We start from the raw sequence: 26866 nt of genomic DNA, 5'->3' as shown, positions 1-26866 counted from the left end.
GGGTAAGAAGGATTATTCAATTTATATGTAATTTTTTAAGTCCTAATGATCAATTTCAAATTGTTTTACGTAAGAAAGAGCGAATATTTAGTTATATATTTTTACAAAGAGCTATACGAGCAATTGTATTAATGTCATCTTGGAAATCTTGCAAAGTATATTTTGGAAAACTAGAACTTCACTTCAAAGATATAATTAAAGATGAAATTGTGTAAAACAGATTGATGCAGGAGAATATGTACAATGGAGAATAGACGTTTTCAAGTTGGTGGAGCACTGTTTGCATCATCGACCTGTAAAAGCATGTAATAGTTTGTCTGTGGATTTAAAGGACAAGAAGCGTTTCAGTATTCAAAAATAAATTTAAGTTATTTTTTTAACAAAAAATATTATAGTTTAAACTAATGTTTTTATATACTTCTATTTCTGTTCAAACACAATTACAATATGAATAAATGACTATAATTATGACATTATTACTATTTCTTTCAAAATACAGTGATATTTATTCATTTAGATTTTGTAGACTTTTAATACTAAAATTCCAAAAATCACTTATATACCAATTTACGTTGTGAGTAAACAGTAAAATGTATTTCTTTATGAAACATATGTCAGAAAAAAATAGTATCTATAGTTCTTATATGCTTAGCTTTGTTAAGCGTACTGTAATACTACTTTTACCTAGTGAAATTTATTGTAAATGGGTACTGAGATTTACGTTATCTTAAAGATTGCACTATTATATAATCCCCTGACAGAAACACAACAATGCACAACGTTGCTACTTCACTAGCGAAATAGTTAACTACTACGTATTTATACTCTAAAAAAAATATTTACATGTCATCAGCAACACCACGTGTCAAAAAATGTCTACAAAATCCAAAGAGTACTTCATAATACAGGTTATTCTTTAAAAATATGATAATAAATAATAAATAGATACATTTAGTATATTAGAGTAACATAAAATCGTAAGTCACTTGTAACCCTACAATCTTGTCACAGTACATTACTCGTTACAGTTCCTCAAGTACTAGGATTGTATAGCATGATAATATTAGAAATTATTTATAATTCAATTCTATTTTGTGTTTCTGTCATGGTAATTTCATACAATAATTATTAAAGTCAGCTTTTTAAAAAAAAAAAAAACATTTTTTATTAACTATGTATAAAATTATTTCAGTTGTAACTACTTTAAATTAATATAATACTTTGCATATTTGTAATAAACAGTACAATTATCTGTCCACAGATTACTAATACTGTAAAGTAATATCAATTGTGTACAAATTGTCTTAAATTGTCAATTGATTGTTTTATGTTCACGTACGATCATTTTATTGTGTGTGTTTGTTTGTATGCAGGTAAGTGCACGTTAGCGAGATGAATCGCCTGGATGCGCATTCGCTGGGTCGCACGAAGTTCATAGGTAAAGATGCAGGTATATAAACACCATGCAGTGTCACCGAACACACACCCGTTGTGATTGTGAGTGCATCCAGACCCCCTGTTACATCCTGCCCTATTTATCGCAATGATGGTGAGGAATTTATCATAATCATAAAGTAATAACTTTAATCGATTTTTAAATATTTAGGACGAAATAGTACAAAATCGAGCTTCTCTCACAATAACAAAAATTTAAAAATACATATTTATCAGAATAAATTGCATACCTAAAACCAAAATCTACATTCAAATAAAAATTGAGTCGTTCGCGTATTAAAAATATAACTACGACGGCTTGAGCCGAGGTGCGAATCCCTAGCTGTGCCCTCAGACTTACGTCGTATTTGTCGGACAGAGATTGGCCTTAAGCTGCTCCAGAATTATTCCACGTATTTGGAATGCATCTGCACTGTTCTTCTGTCGTTTGGTGAAGGTGTAATGGCCAGCTGCAGCCAATAGCAGCAGAGTAGTTAAAAAAAAAATACTGACTTGTAAATAGATTGTAGTCACATGGATACAATATTATATTACAGTTATCTAATACTTCTCATTATTCTAATGTTCCATCCATTCATTCATTCCATATTATATATTAAACGTGATATTGTCATGTTATATTATATATGAATCTATTACTAATCTTAATGTTCTTGTTGTAACTGGCTAATCAGATATGTATTTTATATTCTAAATTTGTATTTGAATCTATAGTTCTTTTATATTACATTCTTGTTTTTGATACTTCAATTTCTTCTTTCTATTTCTAATTGTCAATATGTCTATATTAATATATATTTTCTCCGTTTTACCTAGTCTTTTTTCTTATTACTACAACAGATCTTTACGGGAAACGATATACGACAAGATCAAGAAATGACTTGAATATTTAAAATAAATAAGGGTGTAAACTTCTATATTTACCTACAATTAATTAATATATTGTAATTTTAATATTAAAGTTAATTTCTTATGAATGTTCGTTTCAATTTGTGAGAAATAAGTAAAAAACATTTTTTATAAGATTTGTTTCCCATGATTGTAAAAATTATAAACCTTCGAAATATGAATAATGAATTTATAAAAGTCCAACAATTTTAATATTGGAATAATTACTTAATAGTCACGTCACGAGTAAAGCAGACACGCAATGTATGGTTAATACCAATTAATTTCTGACATTGTGGTATCTATAGAGACAAAGTACTTGGGCTGCCTAGGCTAAAAATGTCAGTATTTCACATTTATGTATATATGTATTGTTATAATTGTATTCTAAATATTCTGCTAAGGATGCTTAACTTAATTATATAATAACTTAATTAATCCTCTAGAATTTCAATGCCAATAAGGGCCATTCGTGGCACCGTAGTAACTAGATTAAATGCGTAACATTTATAAATTGATTCATGCCGAATATGATGTACTTCTACATAATACAATTTGTCAATAGTATTTATTATTTGTACACAATGTAGATAACGTTTTTTTCTCATTTCTTTTTTTAATATTATTTTACAAAACAGTTTCGTATTTGTGGATATGTACCTACTACATCCTAAGGCGCGGTATATTGTCACCAGATTTTTGTCAAGTCACGGAATCCTTTCTTTACTTGTCTCTGACATAATTTTCTACACCCTCACGTTTCGTTTTACCACGACTGATGATATAATAATTTTAGCTGAGATATGAAAATAAAAAGTCATCATGATGTTATTAATATTATTTTTCAGCTATGTTACTTTAAAAGTGTTCTCAGTAAATCATCCATAACAAAATGTATTTATTACTATATTATTAATAATTACTGTATATTATGAAGTGAGGTCAAATTTATCATTCCAAATAATGTTTTAATGTAAAAGTTTTTTAAATACGTTGATGTCAGATAATAATGAAATTTCTAGAGGAAAATATAAAAGTGTGAGTTTAAAATATTCTTAAAATGCAAAACTAAAATATAAAGATAGATAAATATCTAGTAAGTTAGCTTAGTACGCAACATACATATTTACATAACGGGATACGAGTGCATGAATCTCATGTGGTTTGTCGTTTCGACACGATTCCTTTATGGTTGTTTCATTGTTAGCGCGGAAAGTACCAACTTTCGACTCTCGTTCTTCCGCTCCATTGCATTTCCGCATATATTGCACGCATGTTATGCCATCATTTTCAATAATGTATGCAGCCTGAATATGTTTCCTTTCAGCTTCAGACGTGTGATTGATACGTACTATCATACACGTATTTTATAATATTAGATATTTTGCTAGAATGAATAAACATGTGCGTTACCTGTTACCCGCTCTTTTATCTGCTTTTTATGAAATAAAAGATAGCGTAGCGTATATTTGTGCACGTGCACACATCAAATTTAATTAATATGGCACAGGAAGGAACCGGTATATGTCTGTTACTTCCTATCTGTTATTTCCATTTTTGCATTTATAATATTAGCACAGATAAGAGAATATTATATAATATTAGTATGCTTTACTCATAATTGTATATTAATAAATATTATTTTTATTAATAGCTTTGTGCTTATATACTTTACCAAATCAATTTTCTTTACGAGTCTTTATTGTAGAAATCATTAATACGTGAAGTAATAAGATACTCCTTTTTGCGAAAATTACAGCGATGGAGGAATATAAAATTTGGAACGGTTAAAGTTTATATATAGTAGGAATATAAGAGTTATTATTTTTTACAAATTGCATTTAAAAAATCTCCTAAATTGTATTTCTTATTGATCATTTATGTCAGTAAAAATCTATTTGCTCTATATAAAATGTTAGGCAGCTCCGCAGCAGCAGTCCGTTGATGATTCTAAGATTAATTTTTGGTTTATTATCAATGTTTCCATTACCGGAAGGTTAGTCAGTAATAGAAATTGACCCAAAGTTTTCAATGGATCAGATTTGAACTAATGATCTTTGGGGTTTAGTCGAGTTAATAAACTGCTGTGTCAGAATGGTTTCTATCACTCATATTAATATTATATACCTACTCATTATATAAAGCTATTATCCTATCGTATATATTGCTATTATCGTAGGTTTACCATTCAGAAATAGAGAAAATATTTCCTATCAATGACTTTCTGATGATATCCCTACTAAAATGTTTGCGGCAAACAACTTAAACAGAACAATTTGCAATGAATTTTGGACAGTAAATGTTTCCATATATTGTTTTTTTATCTTTTAACGTAGATGATATTATAGGTACATTAACCTTTTTTAAAATATTTGCCATAAATACATAATCATACATGGTGTAGGTATATTAAGCCCTACGAACTTTGCAGTAGGACAAGACGTGCATGTCTTTGTGGGATAATATAAAGATAAGAGTATTTGATTTGTCGGTAATAAAATAGCTCCAATACAAATGGACCGATGTTGATGCGGTTTTTTTAATAATTTCAGATCTCGTTGTTTTTAGCAGCTTTGATTGGGTTGGCCGCAGCAGCAACACAGCAACAACAACCTAATGACCCTATTCCAATCGTACGTTTCGAAGCAGAGGGGCCGAATGTTGATGGTTCTTATAAGTGGCTGTAAGTATGACTTATTTGTTCATTCAATTCAAGTGCTATAAATAAATTATATGGTGTAACAATGATATATGACATAGGTATATCTAGATAGCTAAAATCAGAGATTGTATATAGTACCAGGGATCCTATTGTCGATTAATAGAGTATTTTTTTTAAAGATTAAATAATTAGGAAATTATTTACCGAGTTTTATGATAGTGGATACTAATATTATATTAAGTATGCCCTCTATATTATATTATTAAATAAATATTATTATTTTATGGTTAACTTTAATTTTTAAATAAAATGTAAGGATATTTTGTGATGTAATTTTTAAAGATTAGTATAAATATATGGACTACACGCGACACTAAATTCAGGAATACTATTTGAGCAGCTGTGTTTGGGGTAAATATGCGTGCATAATATGAAAAGCCGATTTGGATTTCACTACACACAAAGCGATCTACGGAGGGACGAAGAGTACTCTTCACCAATGCACCGATATTACCCTCGAATTTAGGTCTGTGTGTAGCCCATCTACATTTAATACTCACGACATGCTGTACCTACTGTTAGTAGATTAAATTTCCTAATTTTAGATATGAAACGGGCAATGAAATTAACGCTGAGGAGTCTGGTTATGTCAAAAATTTTGGTAAAGGAGAAGGCGAGGAGGTACAGGTTGCTGAAGGAAAGTTTAGTTACAAGTCGCCAGAAGGCAACTTGATCGCACTCACATACATCGCTGACGAGAATGGCTTTCAGCCACAGGTATGAGTTTTGTTATTGTATCAGGTGAGCAAGTATTTTTTTTTTATAACACAGGGGACAAACGAGCATGCGGCTCACCCGATGGTAAGTGATTACCGCCGCCCATGAGCACCCGCAACAACAGGGGAATTGCAAGTACGTTGTCGGCCTTTTAAAAAGGAATAAGCTCTTTTCTTGAAGGTTTCAATATCGTATCGGTTTGGAAATACCATTGCTGGAAGGTGATTCCACAATGTGGTTGTGCGAGGCAAAAAGTTTCTAGAAAACCGCACTGTGGAAGACCGCCATTCATCCAGATGATCAGGATGGTATTTCAGTTTCTGGTGGGTGGTACGGTGATGAAACTCAGCAGCTGGTATTAATCGGAACAATTCCTCAGAAGTATTCATTTATATTAAATAACTAACTAATTGACCCGCGCAACTACTGCGTCACATTTTTCCCTGTTTTTGCAACATTTTTCTTTGCACTTATCTCATAGTTGTAGCATTATGTTATACAGCCTTCTTCAATAAATAAGTTATCTAACACTAAAATATTATATGTAGATTTGAAATTTTATTAGTACTACCGAAAATTACTCCAAAGTTTGGATAGTAAACAAATTTTACCAATTTATAATATTAGTATAATTTAACATTCATTTTAAAATATCCATGTTTATATATGAATTCTACTTAACTACAAAATTGATTTAAATACGATATTTTTAGCTATTATGTCTTAGCTATTAGTATGTATGATTTTTTATCATTTTGTATTTTATTATAGCTAGGTAAACTAGTGCTAAAAGCGTTAACAACTGGAAGAAATTGTTTGTTATCTGGGACCAACCACATCACGGGGATTTATTGTCTACATTTGAAAAACCTGCTGAAAGACTCTAATAGATAATTTAGATTTTTACGTTTATTATTATTACTTAAAAAATATTACGATAAACTATACGATAAAATATATTATATATAAATTTGATATTGAAAATACTTGCTTTATCGATTTATTTAGGTATCGTATACAAATACGGTATAAGTTACCGTAAAATTTGCCCGACATATCTTATAATTCTTATATCGGTGTGATGTCGCAATCAACGTAGATTCAAGCAAAAAGTTGCGATAATAAATAATTTTATTAAAAACTTGATTTTCCTATGGTGTTTATGGAATTCAAATTACATAATTATTTCCTATTTTGCGAAATATTTTTTTTACATTATGTTGATCAATTATTTTTACATAGCAGGAGCTTTTATTATATTCGGGGTTTAAATTAGAAGAAAAAGCAAAATTTAACGATGATTACCAAGATTAATTAGTAAGGCAAGCCACATAACGGTAAAAAAATTTGAATGTATCTCGAGTCGCAATTCCAAATTCATTGCATAAAAAAATCCCATTTTAGATGGATATCTAATACATAATATTACATGTGGATATACACTATACATTATATACACTCCAGTGTTGGTTGTACGCATGATTAGCAGTAGAATATAGGTCGATAAGTACTGACTTTTTAACTAATTTAAAAATAAAACTTGTGTCCATAAATTTATAAAGTTTAGTAATCAATGTAACCTGAAACATATTTCTGATGTTTCATTCATTATAATAATATGTAGTTTTGCATATGGTCATATTTTTTTTAACAGATATTTTTTGTTAAAGGTTTTCTTAAGTTTTTCTATAAAGTAGGTCTATTCAGTTAACTTCAATTTTCGTTGTTTTAAGGAAAAATCTGGTGTAAATTGCTTTAATTAAAGTCAACAGTTTTCAACAACTAATTAAATTTCAGTAGAATGCAACCATTAATAAAATTAAACATATATTTTCTCCCTTACACAACTTATCGTTGATGCAATTACATCATACCATAAAAGGATCCGACGACACTGTATCGCATCACACTTGTCTTATTGTGCAACGCCACACTAAATAAAAATATATTTCATTAATACGTACTAAAATATTATTATTCAACTCATTTTGCTGTCGGCGCAAAGGAACCTTGACATTTTTCGAAATCAACTACCGAATAGCTTTCTTCACTTGCATATTTTATGAAATTAATCGTAACTGAGTCCAGAATATTTAAATTACAATACGGTAGTCACTGGTAATACCAGTCACGGTAATTATTTTCAAATCAAAAATATTACATAGAAAATTCACATAATTTCTTCCCTACATATGATAATGATACTCTTATCTAAAAACAGAGATAGTTGCAGGTATACTACTCATAAAAATTTTTGAAGTTAATAAATTTTCTATGTTATTTTTAATTTCATCGGTATATCCTATATACATAGTACATATAGTTCATAGGTAGATTTTTACCATTATTTTTATGAAATTGAGCTTATGATAATAGTTAATAGTTAAGCGGTGAATAACCCTTATTAACTGATTTCAATTATAACAAAGTGCAAAAAAAATCCATGTATAAACATAAATTTATGATACATCTATAAATACATAGTACAATGATACTATGTGTAATAACTTTAATTGATATAACTTCTACTCACTTCTATTATTACCGATGATTTATTTATTACACTACTAATCCATAAGCTATATTGCAATACCATACCGGATGGTCTGCTTCGTACTTCAACTTGCAAAATGAATATTATTTTAAACTTGGCCTTTGAGTTTCCATTTTCAACGTAATGGATATATTAAAATATATAAGGAAAATATATGCACATTTGAAGGCAAAGACAAGCATCAAACAATGTGTTGTCGGTATCTTCAAAACTGTTTTAAATGTTGTCATAAAATTTACATTAATGGCCTCTAAAAGCGAACTAAAATACTAGGAGTGGTCGTGTGGTTAAATACTCAGAAAGTGTCTAGAATCTGCCTGAATCATTTACATTGCGTAAAGTGCCATGGAAGATGTCTGAACTGCGCGGTTGGTGTTTGTTGGCTAACGCATACAAATGTCGATGTAAAATACCAAACGTCGACCCGTGACCTGCTCTTGAGAAATGGGATGGCTTTTATCGGCATCTATGTGACATTGAAGAATCAATAAATATAATTGTTACATATATGTTGCACTGATTTGATAGGTCAGTGTTACGCTATAGTAACATGTATCCAAGAACCGGTAGCAATAATTACGAAAAGCATTTGAATAATGATTCCTGATTTCTGTGTTCCATAGGTGATATATGAACTCAATGGTTGTATGTTAATTGTTGTATAGTAAAAATGTTAATCTAGGAGTAATATTTTACTATAGACAATAAATGAATATTTTTAATACAATTTAAATACAAATAATATTATTAAGGTTTAATAATTAAACCGAATTATATATTATAAACTAGCTGTACCTGCAACTTCGTCCGTGTGGAATTTAACAAAAAAGTTAATAAGAGAATTTTAGAGACTAGCCGGAATAAACAGACAGAAAGAGACACAGATAAAAATTGTAAAAAATGTTATTTTGGTGTATGTACCGTATTTATATTCATATACGGTAATTTAAATATTACAAACAGACACTCCAATTTTATTTATATGTATAGATTATTTAGGTTCAAATTGCAGTTCAAACATCATAATTTCAGAAACTCTAATTAATAAACTAAAACTCGTTCTATCATTTTTTCTGCTTCCTGTATTAACCCTTAAATAAATATAAAGAAAAAAATATATTAAACATTCATTAATACCCTTTTAGTATAAATAACACTGGATATATAATACTAAAACAGATAATATGCATTTTCGATTTTTTAAACTATCCTACATAATTTATTTGTTCTTTAAAAAAATATTTTTATAGCGGCAATAAGAATTATCAAAATCCATTTAGAGATGGACAAGATGTTCCAAATAATAGGTAATAAATACTATATCCATTCTTCATTATCTACCCAATTATAAATCATCTCAAGTATGAATTGACTTATTTTTATCACTACTAGTAGTAAAAAAGCGCTTATTACAAATATATGTTTTACATTATAGTAAATAAAAATATAGCATTTTTATTATTTTTTTTACAGGGTGAACATCTACCAACGCCGCCTCCCATTCCACCGGCAATACAAAAGGCCTTAGAATACTTGAAGACTCTACCACCTGGTGCAGTGGGATCTCCGTCTAATATTCAACCTCAATATCAACCTTCTCCCTTCAAACAAAGAGGAAGATTTTAAATAATAAAAGAATATCAGATTGTTATAAACATAAATAAATAATATTATAAAGCGAGGCAAATGCCTAAATGACAAAGCAAAAATTATAAAATGTGTTAAAGCAAATTATAATGCACGTTTATGAAATATAACTAGAACAAAACATAATTTATTATGCATTTAAATTGTATAATTATAATAAATTAAATATATTGATTTGAAAAAGAAACAATCAATCTAACTTTATATCTTCAAAAGACTGTTAATTTGATTTTAATTATTAAATCTAAGAAATACCGACAAGTCTGTGAAGATACTAGGAAGCTTCTTAGTTTCTCCGAGGATCTTCGCTGACTATTTTATTATTAGTAAGTAGAAGCTCTGCTTCTCTACAATTATAATAGCCTAAAAGTGAGTCTAAGTGTAACTTTCAATATGATTTCATAATTATCTCAAGTATAAGGTAAGTGCCCTTATTTGTAGATTCAATGTACATGTATTATTTGATAATTTACTCACTAGAATATAAAGTAAAATAAAAATAAGCAAATTATCGTGTATTTCATTATATGCTTTAAAAATTAAATAATGAACAATAAGTAAAGTTAAAACTTGAAAACAGTCCCTACATTATGTAGGATATGACATAGACAGTTATATTTATTTAGAGTAGCAAAAATGAGACAAATTACAATGCAATTTCACCACAATTAAACCACAAAGTACAACGAGAAAAGTAAGAAAAATCTTTACTAAGACTACATGATACTTTAAATTTCAGCCGCCATTTAAGTTCATTATCAACCTGTACGCGTCCGTTTATGATTATTCGTTACGATAGCTTCATTGTCACTGTCATAGTCCCATTTATCTAAATGCGAAACTTACGAACACTTCGTATGTGAACTGCATCCTGCAGCAGATTTCTTTAACCTAGATAAAGTTATTAACGTATGTGTGTAGGTATATCATTAAATAAACAATGATATCTATTATCTCCAAGATAAGTAATTGGAGATCGTTAACGACCAAGTGAAATAGTGATATTTTTATTTAAATACCAAATTACTGATATTTCTATGAAGTGCATCTCACGATTTACGTGAATAGAAAGAGAACATTTTCAAAACTAAACAACAGATATTTAAAGAACGCCTTTTTTTGAAGTCTATTGAATTATACACTAATTGATTGTTGTTGTGTAAAACTCAGTGTTATGTAGTGATTTTTCAATTGAAATGATTTTCAATTGATATTGAAAAATTACATAGCACTAAGTTGTATAAATAACATTATGATTCCTTCTTGTATATTAATAATAATAAGAGAGGAGATATATAATATATATATATATATATATAAAGAAATAATAATAATAAATTTGATTAAGCCACAATCATGTACTGGTATTAATTCATTTTTATAAACAATATATTAATCTAATAACTAATAGTTCAACTCAATAATAATGTAAATGAACTTTCATTTCATTATTATTGAGTTGACTGCGATTCACTTCATACCCTATACAGATTGCTTAATCTGTATAGGGTGTGACGTGCATCGCGTCTTTTATGTTAATTTGATAGCAATGAGCTATAGAGCATATTAATTAATTTTCAGATATTTATAAAAGCCCATACTTCATATGTAATATCTGTAATAAGGTCTAAGGTGTGCAACATTGTTTATCTATACTATGATACCTATTGTTCAGCTAGGTGTCTATGTAAAGGTGTAACTTTTTATTTCATATTTTAAAATTGTTAACACATTTATATCAAATACCTCAAGGCTTTGTTAAATTTCATAATAGTTGCATAGTATTAGTTGTTAGTTCATTTCATAATACTAAGTTCGCATTTGGATTTTAAATTTATGAATCATATGTAAAAAGCAACAGTTTATAGATCATTTTAGTTATAAATTAGTATAGAACAATATGGCAAACCTCTAATCTACATCTGATACCATGACCTTCTGATTCGATTCCAGTTAGGGAATTTTAAGGTGATGGACGTTGTCTTGGTATCTTATAAAGAAAAATATTTGTGTAGCAGATATGGTATACAGTGTATATATACCTATATGTATTTATATATGTATATTAATGACATATCTTCCTCTCTACCCTCTCCATCTTCCCTCTCTTTGCGCTGATATGTCTGAGGACTAAGGTTACTGTGACACCGTGATATCTATGATCATTCCCATATCTATCACACATTTCAGTCAGAGACAGAGTTTTTCAAAGCAGTCTCCATAGGCTACAATAGTATCTATATATAGATATTTTTATATAAATAGAGCATGTATTCTACTTGTTCTAATTTGTATACATATATAAACATAGTTAAATTATACATTACATTATCGGAATTCTGAACACTAATGCATAAAAGTCATTCAGTCTTAAATTATTCCATAATTTACTAACATATTATATCTAAATAAGTATGTGATTTTATGTATTATATTAACTATCTATTCCCCGCAACTTCGTTCGCGTGGAATTAACTTTATTTTGTAAAAATAAATTAAATTTCTAAATAATAGCATCTTAAGTTACTCCTTATAACATAAATTCGTCCGACGAAGCTAGAATAATGATAGTCCCGTTAAAATCGTTCCAGCCATTTTAGAGATTAGCAAAACAAACACACAGAGAAAATAAAGTTTTGGATATAAGTATACTTTTTACATTACATATGTAAAAAGTATACTTATATCCATATATATGAGATTAATTAATCTTATATATATATATATATATATATATAAGATTAATTTAAGACTTAAGTGAAAAACTGTTTATTTGAAATTAGAAACAGATGCTTCAATTTTATTTATTTCTATAGATGGGTTTCTAATAAAAGCTACTACACGTATCACAAATTATTTGTGATTACTAAATATCGTGTAGGTGTATGCAGTACCTATTACCCTTAGTAGTAATTGATTGTACGTAAAATAGGTACTTAACTATGTTATTTGTGTGAATGTCTGTGAGAATTTTATGCTAAGGCGCGGTTCTCATAGATAATCTTTACTCGACATATAATTTATGGATTTGTGTTAACAGATATATATTTGATTGCGAATATATCGCTTAATCATGTGCGAGTCATTCAATAGGCGTTACTAATTAATTGCTCAATATTTTTAGACAATACAATATTTTAATAACCAATTGAACTCTGTAAACTTTTTCGGCTTCGGTGATCTAGCGATTTAGCACGTCGCGTCGCCTTACTTCCGATATTTTCGGGTTCGATTCCTTACACGGTACAACCATTCATGAGTGTGAGTGTTTGTATAGGTCTGGGTGTTTTCTGTGTATAAAATTTATGTATTTAAGAATAAATCTTATACATAAAATTCTCGTGTCATAGTTTTCGTTCCCATACTCCTCCGAAACGGCTTGACCGTTTCTCATGAAATTTTGTGAGCGTATTGAGTAGGTCTGAGAATCGGCCAACATCTATTTTTCATCCCCCTAAATGGTAGTCCACCCCTAATTTTTATTTTTATTTTAAAGCAAAACAACGTTTGCCGGGACAGCTAGTATATCTATGTATTTGTATCAGTTATCTAGTACCCTATCTAGCACAAGCTTTAGCTAGCCGTATCCGTCAGGCAGAAGTTGGCCTTCAGCCGCTCCGTAAGTCCTTCCGCGGGTTTGGAGTGCCATCTGCACTCACCCCCTAACGTCCGGTGAAGCTGTAAAGGCCAGCTGCGGCCAACAACATTAGAGTAGTCCGAAAAAAAAATAAGCTTTAGCTACTTTAACTTGGGTCTACAGAGCGCTGTGTGAATTGTCCTAAAAAAATCAACTATAAATATTGTTTATAACATTTAATAATTTTTAACAGTCTATATCTTATCGAGAAAGTCACGCATTTTTTTAATTGGATAATATGAAATTATTTACTTTCCTTCTAACGGTATATGCTGTTGGAAAATCAATAAAGAGTAAGCATTAGGCCAGGTCAGTTAGTTCTTGGTGGCGAATTCATTGGGAACTAATTTTCAAAAAGAGCCACGTTGGAGCAGCCCTGGCATAGTACATAACTAGCAATGTGCAATTATTACCCAATGCTCTCTCTTTAAAATTATATCAAGAAGCGAATATTATTTATTTAAGGCTATAGTCATAAACATATTTCGATCATCGAATGTCACTAGACAAAATAAAATACCAACTTCTACAGCATATGTATTTGTGTCTAGGAAAACAAAGGAACAATTATACAAGAATTTATATTTGGTGATATGTGGCCTTGTGTTACAGAAATCATCAATATTTATTGTATCTGTAGTTAATTGATTATTCAAGTTTTGATACATCTGTGGGTAATATCTCTTCTATGGTCGAATAGATTCGAATAAAAATTCGCCTGAAGCTATATTATTTTTAAGGACGATGACCAATTTATAGTTTTGGGATGCACGGCTTGCACGTACCTACTCTGTTATTCGCTTAGTATACACATATAACATACACAAGGTCACTTCAGGGTATAATAAAACAAAAGTATTTATATTAAATAAACATTTATAATAAAATACAGTAAAATTTAGTAATAACGCGAATAAAATAAAATAGTCACAATAATAATTTAACTGGTATTTTTATTAATTTATTAAAACTTTAACGCAATAAAAATACAAAATTGGTGCATATGGTTCTGAACATTATTAGTGTGTATGCTCCTCAGACTGGAAGTGATGAAGACGTAAAAGCAAAGTTTTGGGAAGATTTTGATGGTTTGATGATAGGTATTCCAGAAAATGAAGAGGTATATGTTGGAGGGGATTTTAACGGACATGTAGGCGTACATAATGAAAACTATGATAGAGTTCATGGGGGGAGGTCGATTGGTATACGAAACGAGGATGGCGAATCTTTATTAGAAACTGCTTCAGCATTTGACCTGGCTATAGTAAACACTTGGTTTAAAAAAAGGAACACCTTATCACCTATAAAAGTGGTCACCATGCGACACAAATAGACTTTTTCCTTACGAGACGAAACAGGCTATGGACTGTGAAAGACTGTAAAGTGCTACCAGGAGAAGATTTAGTCACACAACATAGATTGTTATTAATAGAACTAAAAATTAAAGTACATATAAATAAAAATAAGAAACGCCCCCCACCTACAACTAAATGGCGAATGATAGAAAACAAGGAGTATGCAAGTAGATTCAAGAATGAAGTTGTAGGCAAAATGATTAGTATGAAAGATATGAAAGGAAAAACAGTGAATGAATGTTGGGATGAAATAGCACATTATATTAGAATGGTAGGAAAAGAGGTCTTTGGAGAAAGTAAAGGAAAGGGCATAATAGATAAGGATACATGGTGGTGGACTGAAGAAGTGCAAAAGATATTAAAAGAAAAGAAGAATGCTTTTAAAGATTGGCAAAAGGTACCTATAGAGAATGATCGTCTGAAACAAGAGAAAAAGATAATTTATAATAAGTTTAAAAAGGAAGCAAAAAAAGTAGTAGCAATATCCAGAACAAGGGCATTAGATAGAATATACAAGTCACTTGATGACCACAGTGGTCAAAAAGAACTATACAGGATCACAAAAATGAGAGAAGAAAGAGCGAAAGATATGAAGCATGTGAAATGTATAAAAGATGATACAGGCCAAATTTTGTTAAAAGACGACGACATAAAAACACGTTGGAAGGTATATTTTGAAAAACTTATGAATGAAGAGAATCTGTGGGATGAGCCTACAAAAGATGTCTCGGTAAACATCGGTGTAGTAAATGAGATTGGTATGGATGAAGTAAGGAAAGCAGTGAAAAGTATGAAGAATGGGAAAGCTGTTGGGCCAGATGGCATACCAGCAGAAGTCTGGAAATTATTAGGAGAAGATGGATGCAAGTGGTTAGCTTCATTCTTTAATAAATTATTGCAGGAAGTGGCGATCCCTAAGGAATGGTGCAATAGTTCACTAGTGCCCATTTTTAAGAATAAGGGTGATGTACAGGATTGTAATAATTATCGAGGAATAAAGCTCATGTCTCACAGTATGAAAGTATGGGAGAAAGTGATAGAGAAGCGATTGCGTGATGAGACTAGTATCACCCAAAACCAGTTTGGATTTATGCCAGGCCGAAGTACCACAGATGCCATATTTGCACTGCGCCAGCTGTGTGAAAAATACAGACGTGCTCACAAGAACTTGCACATGGTGTTTGTGGACCTGGAAAAGGCGTACGATAAAGTACCCAGACCGGTTTTGTGGTGGGCCCTGAAAGATAGAGGAGTGCCAGTGAAGTATGTGGAGTTGATTCGTGCTATGTACAGTCAACCTCGTACATACGTTCGGTCGGCCGCGGGAAATACCAGCGAGTTCAGTGTGGCTGTAGGCTTGCATCAGGGGTCGGCTTTAAGCCCGTACCTCTTTTTGTTGATAATGGATGCCTTGACGTCGGAGATACAAGAAGAGGCACCCTGGTGCATGCTATTTGCAGATGACATTGTGCTCGTTGGTGAGGAGGGAGCTGAGATACAGAGTAGATTGGCAATATGGCAGCAAAAGCTGGAAAGTGGTGGCTTAAAGATAAGTAATTCCAAAACGGAATACATGTTTTGCGACTTTGGCGGTCTTTCTGGCTCTGCAGCCATATCACTAAATGGAGTTCCATTACCGATCTGCTCCGATTTCCGGTATTTAGGTTCACTCCTCCAAAGCAATGGCGAATTAGACCGAACCATAAAGCACAGGATTAACTCAGGTTGGATGAAGTGGCGGCAGGTTACGGCGACGACGTGCGACTCACGAGTTCCCCTTAAACTTAAGGGCAAAATTTACAAGACCATGATCCGGCCTGCCATTTTGTATGGATCAGAGTGCTGGCCCATAAAGGCGACGGATGAGAGACGACTGCATGCAACTGAAATGCGAATGTTGAGATGGATGTGTGGTGTGACGAGGATAGACAAGATAAAGAATGAATACATCAGAGGAAGTATGAAAGTGGCACCGATGTCAGAGAAGTTAAAGAGTAATCGTCTATCGTGGTATGGGCATGTAATGCGTAGGAATGAAGATCATATCCTAAGGACGGTGTTACATATGAATGTGGATGGTTATAAGGGTAGAGGAAGACCGAAAAAGAGATGGATGGACTGTGTGAAAGATGATATGGTGAGAAAGGGAGTAAATAACGGAATGACTGCGAACAGAGATGAATGGAAGAGAAAAACATATTACGCCGACCCCAAATAAATGGGATAAGGAAGAAGCAGATGATGATGATGGTGCATATGGTTGACTTAACTAACAGCTTCCAGTCAACTATAGAGCTAATAAAGGTCCATGTGGACAGTGGGTTTTTAAAATTAACTATGTATTTAATGTGCTGGGAATCAGATTAAATACACAAATATATTGTATAATATAAACATTTTATATATATGGTATATATATATGTATAATATAAATATATTATATATGTAATATATGGCTCCTCAGATCTTGAGTAGTAAATATCGTTTACACCTACATTTACGAACAGAGTCACAGAAACCAATAAGTCATAACCTGAGGTCCGTAGTACTCCTCGTGTGTTGTCATTCCCGAGGACCTATCATGAACCGAATCTTATAACTTCACTTCAGATTATATTTTTTTAAGGTTTTTAGTTTTAAGTTAATAATATTGTTATGTTGTATTGTGTTCTTAGGTAATAATATATAACAAAGTTCCTTCTATGTCTCTTTTCTCTCTTCAACGATTAAGATAGGTGAGAAAAAGTTACCCATGACGTTTTTTGTAAAAAGTTTGCCTCTATACTAGGTCGCCTTAATAATGAGTAATATTATAATGAGCATGAATAAATAACTGTTTCGCATATTACCTATTATTTTTCTACATAAATTCAATGCATAGGTCGAAATTGCATAGATATATTAAGATTTGAATTACATTTCATCACATATACGAGTACACCATTTATGAAAACTATAAAAATTAGATGAATATGGTTTCTTTCTAAATTTATACATTGTATTTGTGTATACCACAATAATAGTAATACGTAGCATAAATTCATTGGTAAAATATCTGTATTGATTTAGAATATATTAATAAATTATTTTTTTGCATTTTTATTGTACATTATTCAGTTAATATAGTTTAAATGTACGTACATACGTATGCCTTACCATATTTTAAAGATTACAAAGTAAGTATATTTGCATTTAGTAGCAAATAATTATGTTACAGAGCTTCAAAAATAATGTTCTTTAAACTGATGGACTATTTGAACGTGAATTTAGTATTTGAATGTGTTTTTAATCAGTCGAAGTGATAGAGTACTTGTCGCACCGGAAAATAATACACTTTTTCAGAGTATCGGTGTGTTAAGTGTTATCACATTTCGCATTATTAGTCGAGGTTTCAGACACATATTCACCTCTCTCCCATCTCTTAAATAATATATTCCCGTACCCAACCCTTCTCAAAAAGTTAGTAAATAACCTGAAATTTTCCTAATGTTGTGGATGTGCTTGTATACTTACCTCCCATGCTATAAAAATACTTAAAATTAGACCAGAATTGATATCCGCTGTACAAAATGATGCATGACTGTAGAATATTATTTTAGTTACTACATTTATTATATATCTATCGTGTCGTTTTTACTATCAAGTAGCGGGATATCTGTGACAAGATAGTTATTTTATTAAATTCTTCCACACCAATGAAAAATTTAAGATTCATTGAATTAGTTTGAGTTTGGGTTCAAATTCTTAAACAATATGACTGCGTACGTATATGTTACGTAGTACATGGCATGCTTTTATATGTTTAAGTATTTATATATATAAGTTTGTATCATAAAAACTTAGTAGGTAATTAATTACACTATTAAATGCCATGAGGTATTAAGCCCGTCATATGTTTTTGTCTCTGCATTACGTGCATTAAAGTTGTAGATATAAAAAAATAAAAATACTATTGCAACATGTTCGTTCATACGGTAAAATTAGATTAAATATTGCCATGTCGATTAAGATATTTTGAGCTCCTTAAGTTTCCATCTTCTTTCTTTATTTCTTACGGTTAAGATAGTAATTCTATTATTATATATTATTATGTGCGAAATAATCGATCGCATCTATTATTATTGCAATTGATTTACATATACAGAAGAATATAATTATTTTACATATTTGGCTTGAATTTTGAAATTATTAGGTCTATTTGGCATGATATTTGGAGATATATACCTATCTATGTATGTTGTAGACCGGTGAAGTATTGGAAAAGTGTGTATTTTTATACAAGGAAATACAACCGAGTTTGAGGAAAAGTTTGAAAACTGTTTCAATCAAAATATTTGGTATTCTATTGGCTAAATATCAATAATATATATCGGGAATAAAATTAAATGCTTTTTTTAGGTATCTGTAAAATAATATAATTATCGATTAATTTAAATTGGTTGAAATGACCGAAAATGTTTAATTGAATTTTTAACATTATCAATTTACCCAGTATTGGTTTACCCAAGAAGTATAAAGAAAGAAAAAGAAAGAAGAATCTATAAAATATATTAATAAAATATAAGAACGCTATAATTAGACCCTCATTATCATCTATTGCTAAAGTTAAGAAGACATTAGATAAGATAAGCTTAAAATTGTTAGAATGCAACCCGTATTCTTTTATTTCACAGTACATATATATACCTATCTTTGTTCCATCAGACCATTGACACTAGTATACGCGGTGTTCTCCAACTAACATATTCCAAATGCGTACTACATTTTAGTTAGATCTGATTGCAGGAACTACCACACTACCAAACATCCAGTTTGAAATATTACTATATGTATTATAACATGATGAAGCTTATATACACACTGACTAACAACTTTAAATGTTAACCTTTCAGCAATGAAATTAAACAAAATAAATGACAGTTAAAAATTGTTCGATTGGTTTCGTCCATGCAATTATTTACTATGCTCTTATGGTTATGTTGATTTATGTGCGTTTTATAATTATTAAAAATTGTATAATATTTAACAATTTTATATAAATAGTTTCATATAATAAATCTGATAGGGTAATAATTAAAACATTATTGAAATGGTTATTGACTTAATGATTTTTCTAAAGTCACAGATTTTATGGATATTTCAGTAAACTACAGAAGTTCATCCAAATATTTATTACAGTTATATTGTAACTCTTATAGGGTACGTAATCTTATTGTTTCGAATATATATTTATGAAATATTATAACATACCAATGTTATAATAATAGGTAAATTTCGGCAAAGTAAAATACAATATGACATTATTGTCATATTTTTTTTTTGAGAACCAAGGATATTTACAAACATAGTTATAAACATAATTCAATCAGAACGGCCACTTACAGGTTTTCACGGATAGAAACGTAATATAAAATTAATTACAGTAATAATACGAGTGGCGTGTATGTGTCATAAGTACACATAAAATCATATATCAAAAAATAACAATCTACTAAATTAAAACATATGCTGAAACTAACAAACAAACATTTTTAAATAATCGAAATGCATATAAGTAACATTAAATAATGTATTGTATTTTTCTTTGTGTATGTTTTTTAAAATGAAAAATATAACGATTTTTAGTACTGCAGAATTTAACTACTATTGCGTACATTTAAATTTTATTTTGAATTCCAGAACGTCTTCCTTATAACTTAGAATATATTTAAATTTTCATATTATTTTATTTATATATTAAACTATGTTAACTATATTAATTTATATATTAAACAATATGTGCATATAAATTTAAAGAAATCGTATGCGGTTCCATTGATCTAACGCAGACGCATCGTACTCTAATTTCAAGAAGCGCTAGAACTGTGTATAAAAGCCAACGCGCTCAACCTGAATAATCATTCTCATCACACACATCCGCAGAAGTTCATCTGTTCACATTTTGATAAACACAAAAATGAAATCGGTGAGTGAACCACAGTCAACAATATAGAATTTCATCATCATTGTAGTCACCTTACATTCGGGTAAAAAGGTTTCCGTGGCAAAAAGTAATTTTATTGTGATACAGTTAATTTTTTATTTAAATTAAAAGCTTATTATATTTTGAAACTTATAACTATCTAAGTAACTAATAATATCGATTGTTTTGTACATAAATTCGTATTTATTGTACTACAGAATTTGTTGTAACGGATATACCAAGCCAAATACAAAAAGTAAACTCATGAAACTGAGCCATTTTCACCAAGAGTGAAGTGGAAATATAACATAAATTTATAATTTTATATACAAATTTGTTCAATTGACTAATAATTTTAAAATATTCACACAAACTGCGCGTTTTTGTTCAAATCACAAAATAGAGATTTATCAATATTAATAACTAAATATAACTACACTGATGGTTCTAATTATGGATCACTACTTGCAACATATTAAATATTATTATTATTATTATATATAATGATGCAGGATAATTTTAATTTCAAATTCTGAAATGAATATGATCTAAGTAAAGGTCTATTTATTATTATAAATCTCTTTCGATTTATAAAACATAAATTTAATTTTCATAATACTTCAAAATTAACTCTCGGTCAATAGAAATTCTCAAGAGTTAAGAAAATTTAATTTCTTAGACCGTATTTAATTAGTAATGTTAATTTATTAGTTGTTAATACAACGATAAATATGTTGCATGAGATCACCATTTCATCTCGATTGATTATAAATTTAAATGACCATATTTCTGATACAATTTTGTAATTTATGACAACAGAATGATACATTTTGTAATCAAGGTCTGTTTTTATGGATATGCATTTTATTTGTTCTACATAAATGGAAAGGTCAAGATGAATGATCGATTCGAGTGTTTTCTATATTTCATATATCTAGAGTCAGTTTTTCCCACGGAGGGAATTAATTTTTTGTAATATTAATACTAAAATATAATTCATGTTAATTTTGTATTTCAAATATATAAGAAAGGTGTAACTCAATTAAAGTTATATTCAAGTTTTTAAATATTGAAACATTTCAAATGCAGTAAGTTCTTGAATCTGCGTTTGCAAACATTTTGTATTCTTAAATTAACTTTCTTAATATATTTCACTGAAAAGTGGATAAATAAAATTTTGAAATAAGATATAACAGCTACAGACAGCTGAAAATATTTTTTTTGCGTCAATATAAAGAAATTATTGGTAAATCTATCTTTAGAGTACTTTACAAATGTAAATTATATTTGTTTCAGTTCGTAGTATTCTCCGCCCTTCTAGCGGTTGCACTTGCTGCCCCACAATATCAGCCTCAACAGTATTCACAGAATCAACAGGTCCCAATTATTAATCAAAAGACTGATGTTGGTATTAACGGAAATTACGAATACAGGTAATTGGTTTAAGACATGTATATGTATATTTAAGTTCAAAAGTCTAGTGTTATTTACTGTCTTTTGTCTTTTATCTAAATCCATCTTATTTAGTTATACAGTCGCTGTTTGATTACGCTTTACAACATACTACACAAATTATTGGGATATGGCGTTTTTGATTAGACTAACAAAAATACTATATATATCCCAAATCAAATTACTACAAGTTCAGCTACATTTCTCAGTGAAATTAATTTGCGAATTTAACTTTTTATTTTCGAAAACGTTAAATGTCATCAACACACCCATTTTTGCTATCGAAGTATTTTGTACTTTTTGCCTAGTTATTTTGTAATATATGCATATTTGGAGACAAAAGATTGCCGAGACTAAGTTTGGTAATACATTAAAGATGGTATCTGTTCTCACAGGCGTGGGCGTTCCGCCGCAAGCCATCTTCAACTTTGATAATCATGTAATTTATAATCTTACATTACGTTTATTTAAACAATGCATAAGACTTTGTTACAAATGGTTTGATTAAGTTAGTATGGTAATGATAAATATTCTCTGCTTATATTTAAATACGTAATAACATTTATAAACCAAGTAGATAATTTGTAAATATATTTGCACCTAAAGTAAAAAGTATTACAATGTGAAAACACAAAAAAGTGTATACAATTAAATATTACGATGGTAGATCGTGGGAAGGAGCAAGTACTCCACTGACGAGACTCGTCGCTTAACTCTTAAATTATAACAATAATTAATTAATGAAATGAGTGAATAATTAATTATCAATTATAAAATGCCAAGAGTTGCTCACTAGCATTTTGTTTCGTAAAATATAGTCGATAATTAATTTTGATGCTATTAGACACAGTTTAGTTAACTGAAACAACTGGAAATCATATTATGGAAAGCATGATAAATAATAAAAATTCACCTAGATGGCTTCAATAAATAATTTTTTGTCTTAGTTACGAGACTGGTAACGGCATTTACGCTCAAGAACGGGGTTACTTGAAGAATGCTGGTGTGAAAGACGCCGAAGCCCAAGTTGCAGAGGGTTCATTCAGCTACACATCTCCCGAGGGTGTACCAATTCAGCTCACCTACGTCGCTGACGAAAATGGTATGTGTACTCTATATCCTTCTATGTAAGAAATGCACTAATTCATCACCGTAGTGCCAAAATTGCTATCGTATTTCGAATAACGAAAAACAATGATGCATACAGGTTAATGCTTGTATAGGTTTTTCCAAAAATTTGTAACAGGTTGTTTATTTTATGAATTCATAGCTAAAAACACAAATCACTGTTATACTTTGAGAATCAAATAGTGATGCTTATATAATGTTTTCCTTAGGTTTCCGTCCTGAGGGCGCTCATCTGCCTACACCCCCACCAATCCCAGAAGCTATCGCCCGCGCTCTTCAGTACATCCAGTCACAGCCTCAACAACAATACCAACAACAGCAACAGTACCAACCCCAACAACAACAATACTTTGGTGCTGGTGTCAGACCCAATCAGTTTGGTTAAACCCAATGGATGTTAACGTATTTCGTATATTTGTATCAAATGCATTCTCAATATTGAAAATGTATGTAAATACAACTTAATACTGAGATAATGTATCTAGTATAAGTATAAATATCGAGTTAAAACTGTGATTTATATTATAATAATGATAAAATATGAGATTAATAAAACAATTATTACATTAATAGTGTGTGTGTCTTTTTTACATTAAAATTAAGATTTTATTATTCTTTATAAAACAAAACATGAGAATGGCTAACAGAATTGAAACTTCTTTCAAATGTCCTAGCACATTTTATAATGCCAGTAAAAATTACATCAGGCATTTGTTGTTTTCATAATAAAGGATGTCGCCAAGATACAATAGGCCTTTCCAGCCTACTAGCACCCTGGGGACTCTTAGCACCTATTATTCTGATATAATACTTCCAGAAACAATGTTAGTGAAGAGGAGACTGCGATTTGGCAAATGTAATCTATGGCCTGCAACCCGATGCACGATATACTTAGGGTAACGGGTTACAACGAAAAGGCGAATTGCGCTTAATGTTGTGCTATAGAAGAGCGACTTCTCCAATAGTGGAGTGCAGTAGATCATAATAATTTTCAAACTTAATTTAGATTTTTTATTGGCATATTTCAGTGGAGCTTGTTTTTTAATTTTAATTAATTAAATGGCGCCATCTACATATTACGCTCATTAATACTGAGATAATTATTATTGGTGTAGCGGCGTGTAAATAGCCACTGCACACGGGATCTTAACCGTGGCCTACAGGACATCCTTCCACAAACTTGTATAGTCTCTGACTGAATGGCAACAAATGCCCATAAAATAACGGTACCCACTGACCTGCAAATCCATCTAGAGTACTGTTAATGAACAATGCACACACCGGGTACAAGCAGAAGAAACGCTCGGATGGCAGGAATATGGAGACTCTTCTCTCTTGCGGATGAACGCCATTCGCTAAATAGTATTAACAGTTAACACAGACGGTATTTTCATCTAGGAGTAATTTTCCAGGATTGTTCTATGACGTGTGTAGGTTACAAATATTTATATTAAGTATAACTAGTAAGCGGAACACAATGTCTAATGCTTATGACATTTCTTATATATTATTATAAAAAACAAAAGACGGTAGGCGTTGATTATATTTTTTCTTCTTTTTATATTTAAATTAATGTGCACTTTATTAGTGTCCAGTTACCTATATTGTGGAAGTCCGGCGCATATCTCGACTCAGTATTCAACCAATAGGTGACCGATAGATTATAAATATCTGAACTCTTAGTTAAGGAGACTTTTAAGTATGTGGAAGTTAAATTAATATTTAAGCCTTTTGTAATATCACTGTTTCGTCTTAGACGTCTCTAGAGGTATGCCAAAACAATAAGTAGCGAAATTTTATTATTTCATAGGAGTATGAACTACATTATACATTACATTATACATATTGAAAGTTAATTTCAGTAACTAATGCCTGTTAATTTCAGTAACTAATCTTGATTATGCTGATGTGTGTTGTTCTGACATGGACGTAGACCTTCTAAACAAATTGGATCGTCTTCTCAACAACTCTATTCGCTTCATTTTTAATTTGCACAAATTTGATCATATCTCTTCTTTTCGTTCACAGCTTAAATAGCTACCTATCCGTTATCGTAGAAATATTCGTATGCTATGTACACTCTATTCTATTTTACATGATCCTAATTCTCCTGATTACATTAAAAATAAATTTCATTTCCATGGGGACAACACTATTCGCTCTATTCGCACGACCAGAAAATGTTTGCTTCATATCCCGGCTCATTTGTCCGGTTTCGTCCACTATTCTTTCGCCGTTCAGGCTATCAAACTTTGGAACGACTTACCCCTTGATATCAGGACCGCCACGAGTAGATTTTCTTTAAAACGTAAATTGCGAGAATATTATTCCAATATGTAACCTTTCTATTATATATATAATAGAATGTATATTATCTTATATATTGCTTTTTAGTGTGTACATTTTCTAAGTTATATTTGTCGTTTTTTTTTTGTGACCTATTGTTTTTATTGATTATATTTGCACAGCCTATGGTTGACTGGTAGAAAATGCCTTAAGGCGTTAAGTCCGCCATATATACTTTTACCTTGGTATTTTGTGCATTGAAGTTATATAAATAAATAAATAACTCTGATAACTCCCCCATAAAAAACAAGAACCTCAGATTAATGTTGTATCTGTCAGACAGGAGTTAGCCTTTAGCCACATAATAAATCCTATCATAGGGTTGTCGTTACTATCTCTTTTTCATTCGATAAAGCTGTAACTCTGTGTAACAAGCTGCGGCCATTTGCCTAAATAATAATTCGATTCGAATTATTATTTAGGCAAATTGTTTTTTATTATTATTCTTTAATGGCTTCCCATTAAAGAAGTATAATCAAAATAAATAGGTTTAGTTATATATAATATAATAATGATGGCCGATACTTTTGATTGTTGTTTATGTAACAGGTATGTTATTTTATTAAAATTTATTGGGATTCGCCTTAGCTAACAATAATAATTATAGATGGACACGACCGTGACCTGTACACGTTAATATATTATTATTTATGTATAAAACACAAATGTAGTTACTTCCAATCAACTACCAAAAATTTGAAGTTTGTCAGTTTATTGTTTTGAATGTAAGCATATTGAATTACGACTTGGTATTTGTTGATCCTTTTTGCAACCGGGTTTTGGAATTTAAGAAAGAGAAATCTCTGTTTCTTAAATTCCAAAACCCGGTTGCAAAAAGGATCTAGGAATAACTACGGAAGGAATACCTACACGAAACACACCATCGTGTGTTTCGTGTAGGTATTCATTACTCCCTTTTGCAACAAGTGTTAAGATTCTTTTTCTGGAATATTTAGATCTTAAAGAAGCCCAGAAACATCGTTATTAAAATTATACGCACACT

General features: G+C 30.5%; 3 protein-coding genes across 3 annotated transcripts; all 3 read left to right on the top strand.

The window, feature by feature from the left end:
• The first annotated feature begins 1480 nt into the window (after positions 1 to 1480).
• Positions 1481 to 11114, top strand: LOC131853166 (endocuticle structural glycoprotein ABD-4-like). Its single transcript, XM_059203994.1, has 4 exons — positions 1481 to 1549; positions 4896 to 5026; positions 5611 to 5782; positions 9810 to 11114. Exons 1-4 carry the CDS (start codon positions 1544 to 1546, stop codon positions 9960 to 9962), a joined length of 462 nt encoding a protein of 153 aa, XP_059059977.1. The 5' UTR covers positions 1481 to 1543; the 3' UTR covers positions 9963 to 11114.
• Positions 11115 to 14623: 3509 nt separating this feature from the next.
• Positions 14624 to 14953, top strand: LOC131852605 (craniofacial development protein 2-like). Its single transcript, XM_059203296.1, has one exon. The coding sequence runs from the start codon at positions 14624 to 14626 to the stop codon at positions 14951 to 14953; it is 330 nt and encodes a 109-aa protein (XP_059059279.1).
• A 5934-nt stretch (positions 14954 to 20887) lies between these two features.
• LOC131853157 (endocuticle structural glycoprotein SgAbd-2-like) lies at positions 20888 to 24054 on the top strand. Its single transcript, XM_059203984.1, has 4 exons — positions 20888 to 20940; positions 22234 to 22370; positions 23337 to 23491; positions 23727 to 24054. Exons 1-4 carry the CDS (start codon positions 20932 to 20934, stop codon positions 23900 to 23902), a joined length of 477 nt encoding a protein of 158 aa, XP_059059967.1. The 5' UTR covers positions 20888 to 20931; the 3' UTR covers positions 23903 to 24054.
• The last annotated feature ends 2812 nt before the right edge of the window (positions 24055 to 26866 follow it).

This window comes from Achroia grisella, unplaced genomic scaffold (genome assembly GCF_030625045.1).
Source record: "Achroia grisella isolate CSIRO2021 unplaced genomic scaffold, CSIRO_AGI_Agris_v1 utg1179, whole genome shotgun sequence".
NCBI classification, from domain to species: Eukaryota; Metazoa; Arthropoda; class Insecta; order Lepidoptera; family Pyralidae; genus Achroia; species Achroia grisella.
The sequence above is the reverse complement of the archived record's forward strand: the minus strand, read 5'-3'. Positions and strand labels throughout refer to the sequence as shown.

Coding starts and splice junctions, on each gene's coding strand:
- LOC131853166 (XM_059203994.1), top strand. Junction 5,027..5,610: donor GATGGTTCTTATAAGTGGCT/GTAAGTATGACT, acceptor TCCTAATTTTAG/ATATGAAACGGGCAATGAAA. Junction 5,783..9,809: donor AGAATGGCTTTCAGCCACAG/GTATGAGTTTTG, acceptor TTTTTTTTACAG/GGTGAACATCTACCAACGCC.
- LOC131853157 (XM_059203984.1), top strand. Junction 22,371..23,336: donor AACGGAAATTACGAATACAG/GTAATTGGTTTA, acceptor TTTTTGTCTTAG/TTACGAGACTGGTAACGGCA. Junction 23,492..23,726: donor CTACGTCGCTGACGAAAATG/GTATGTGTACTC, acceptor TGTTTTCCTTAG/GTTTCCGTCCTGAGGGCGCT.
- LOC131852605 (XM_059203296.1), top strand. CDS start 14,624: ATGGTTCTGAACATTATTAGTGTGTATGCTCCTCAGACTGGAAGTGAT.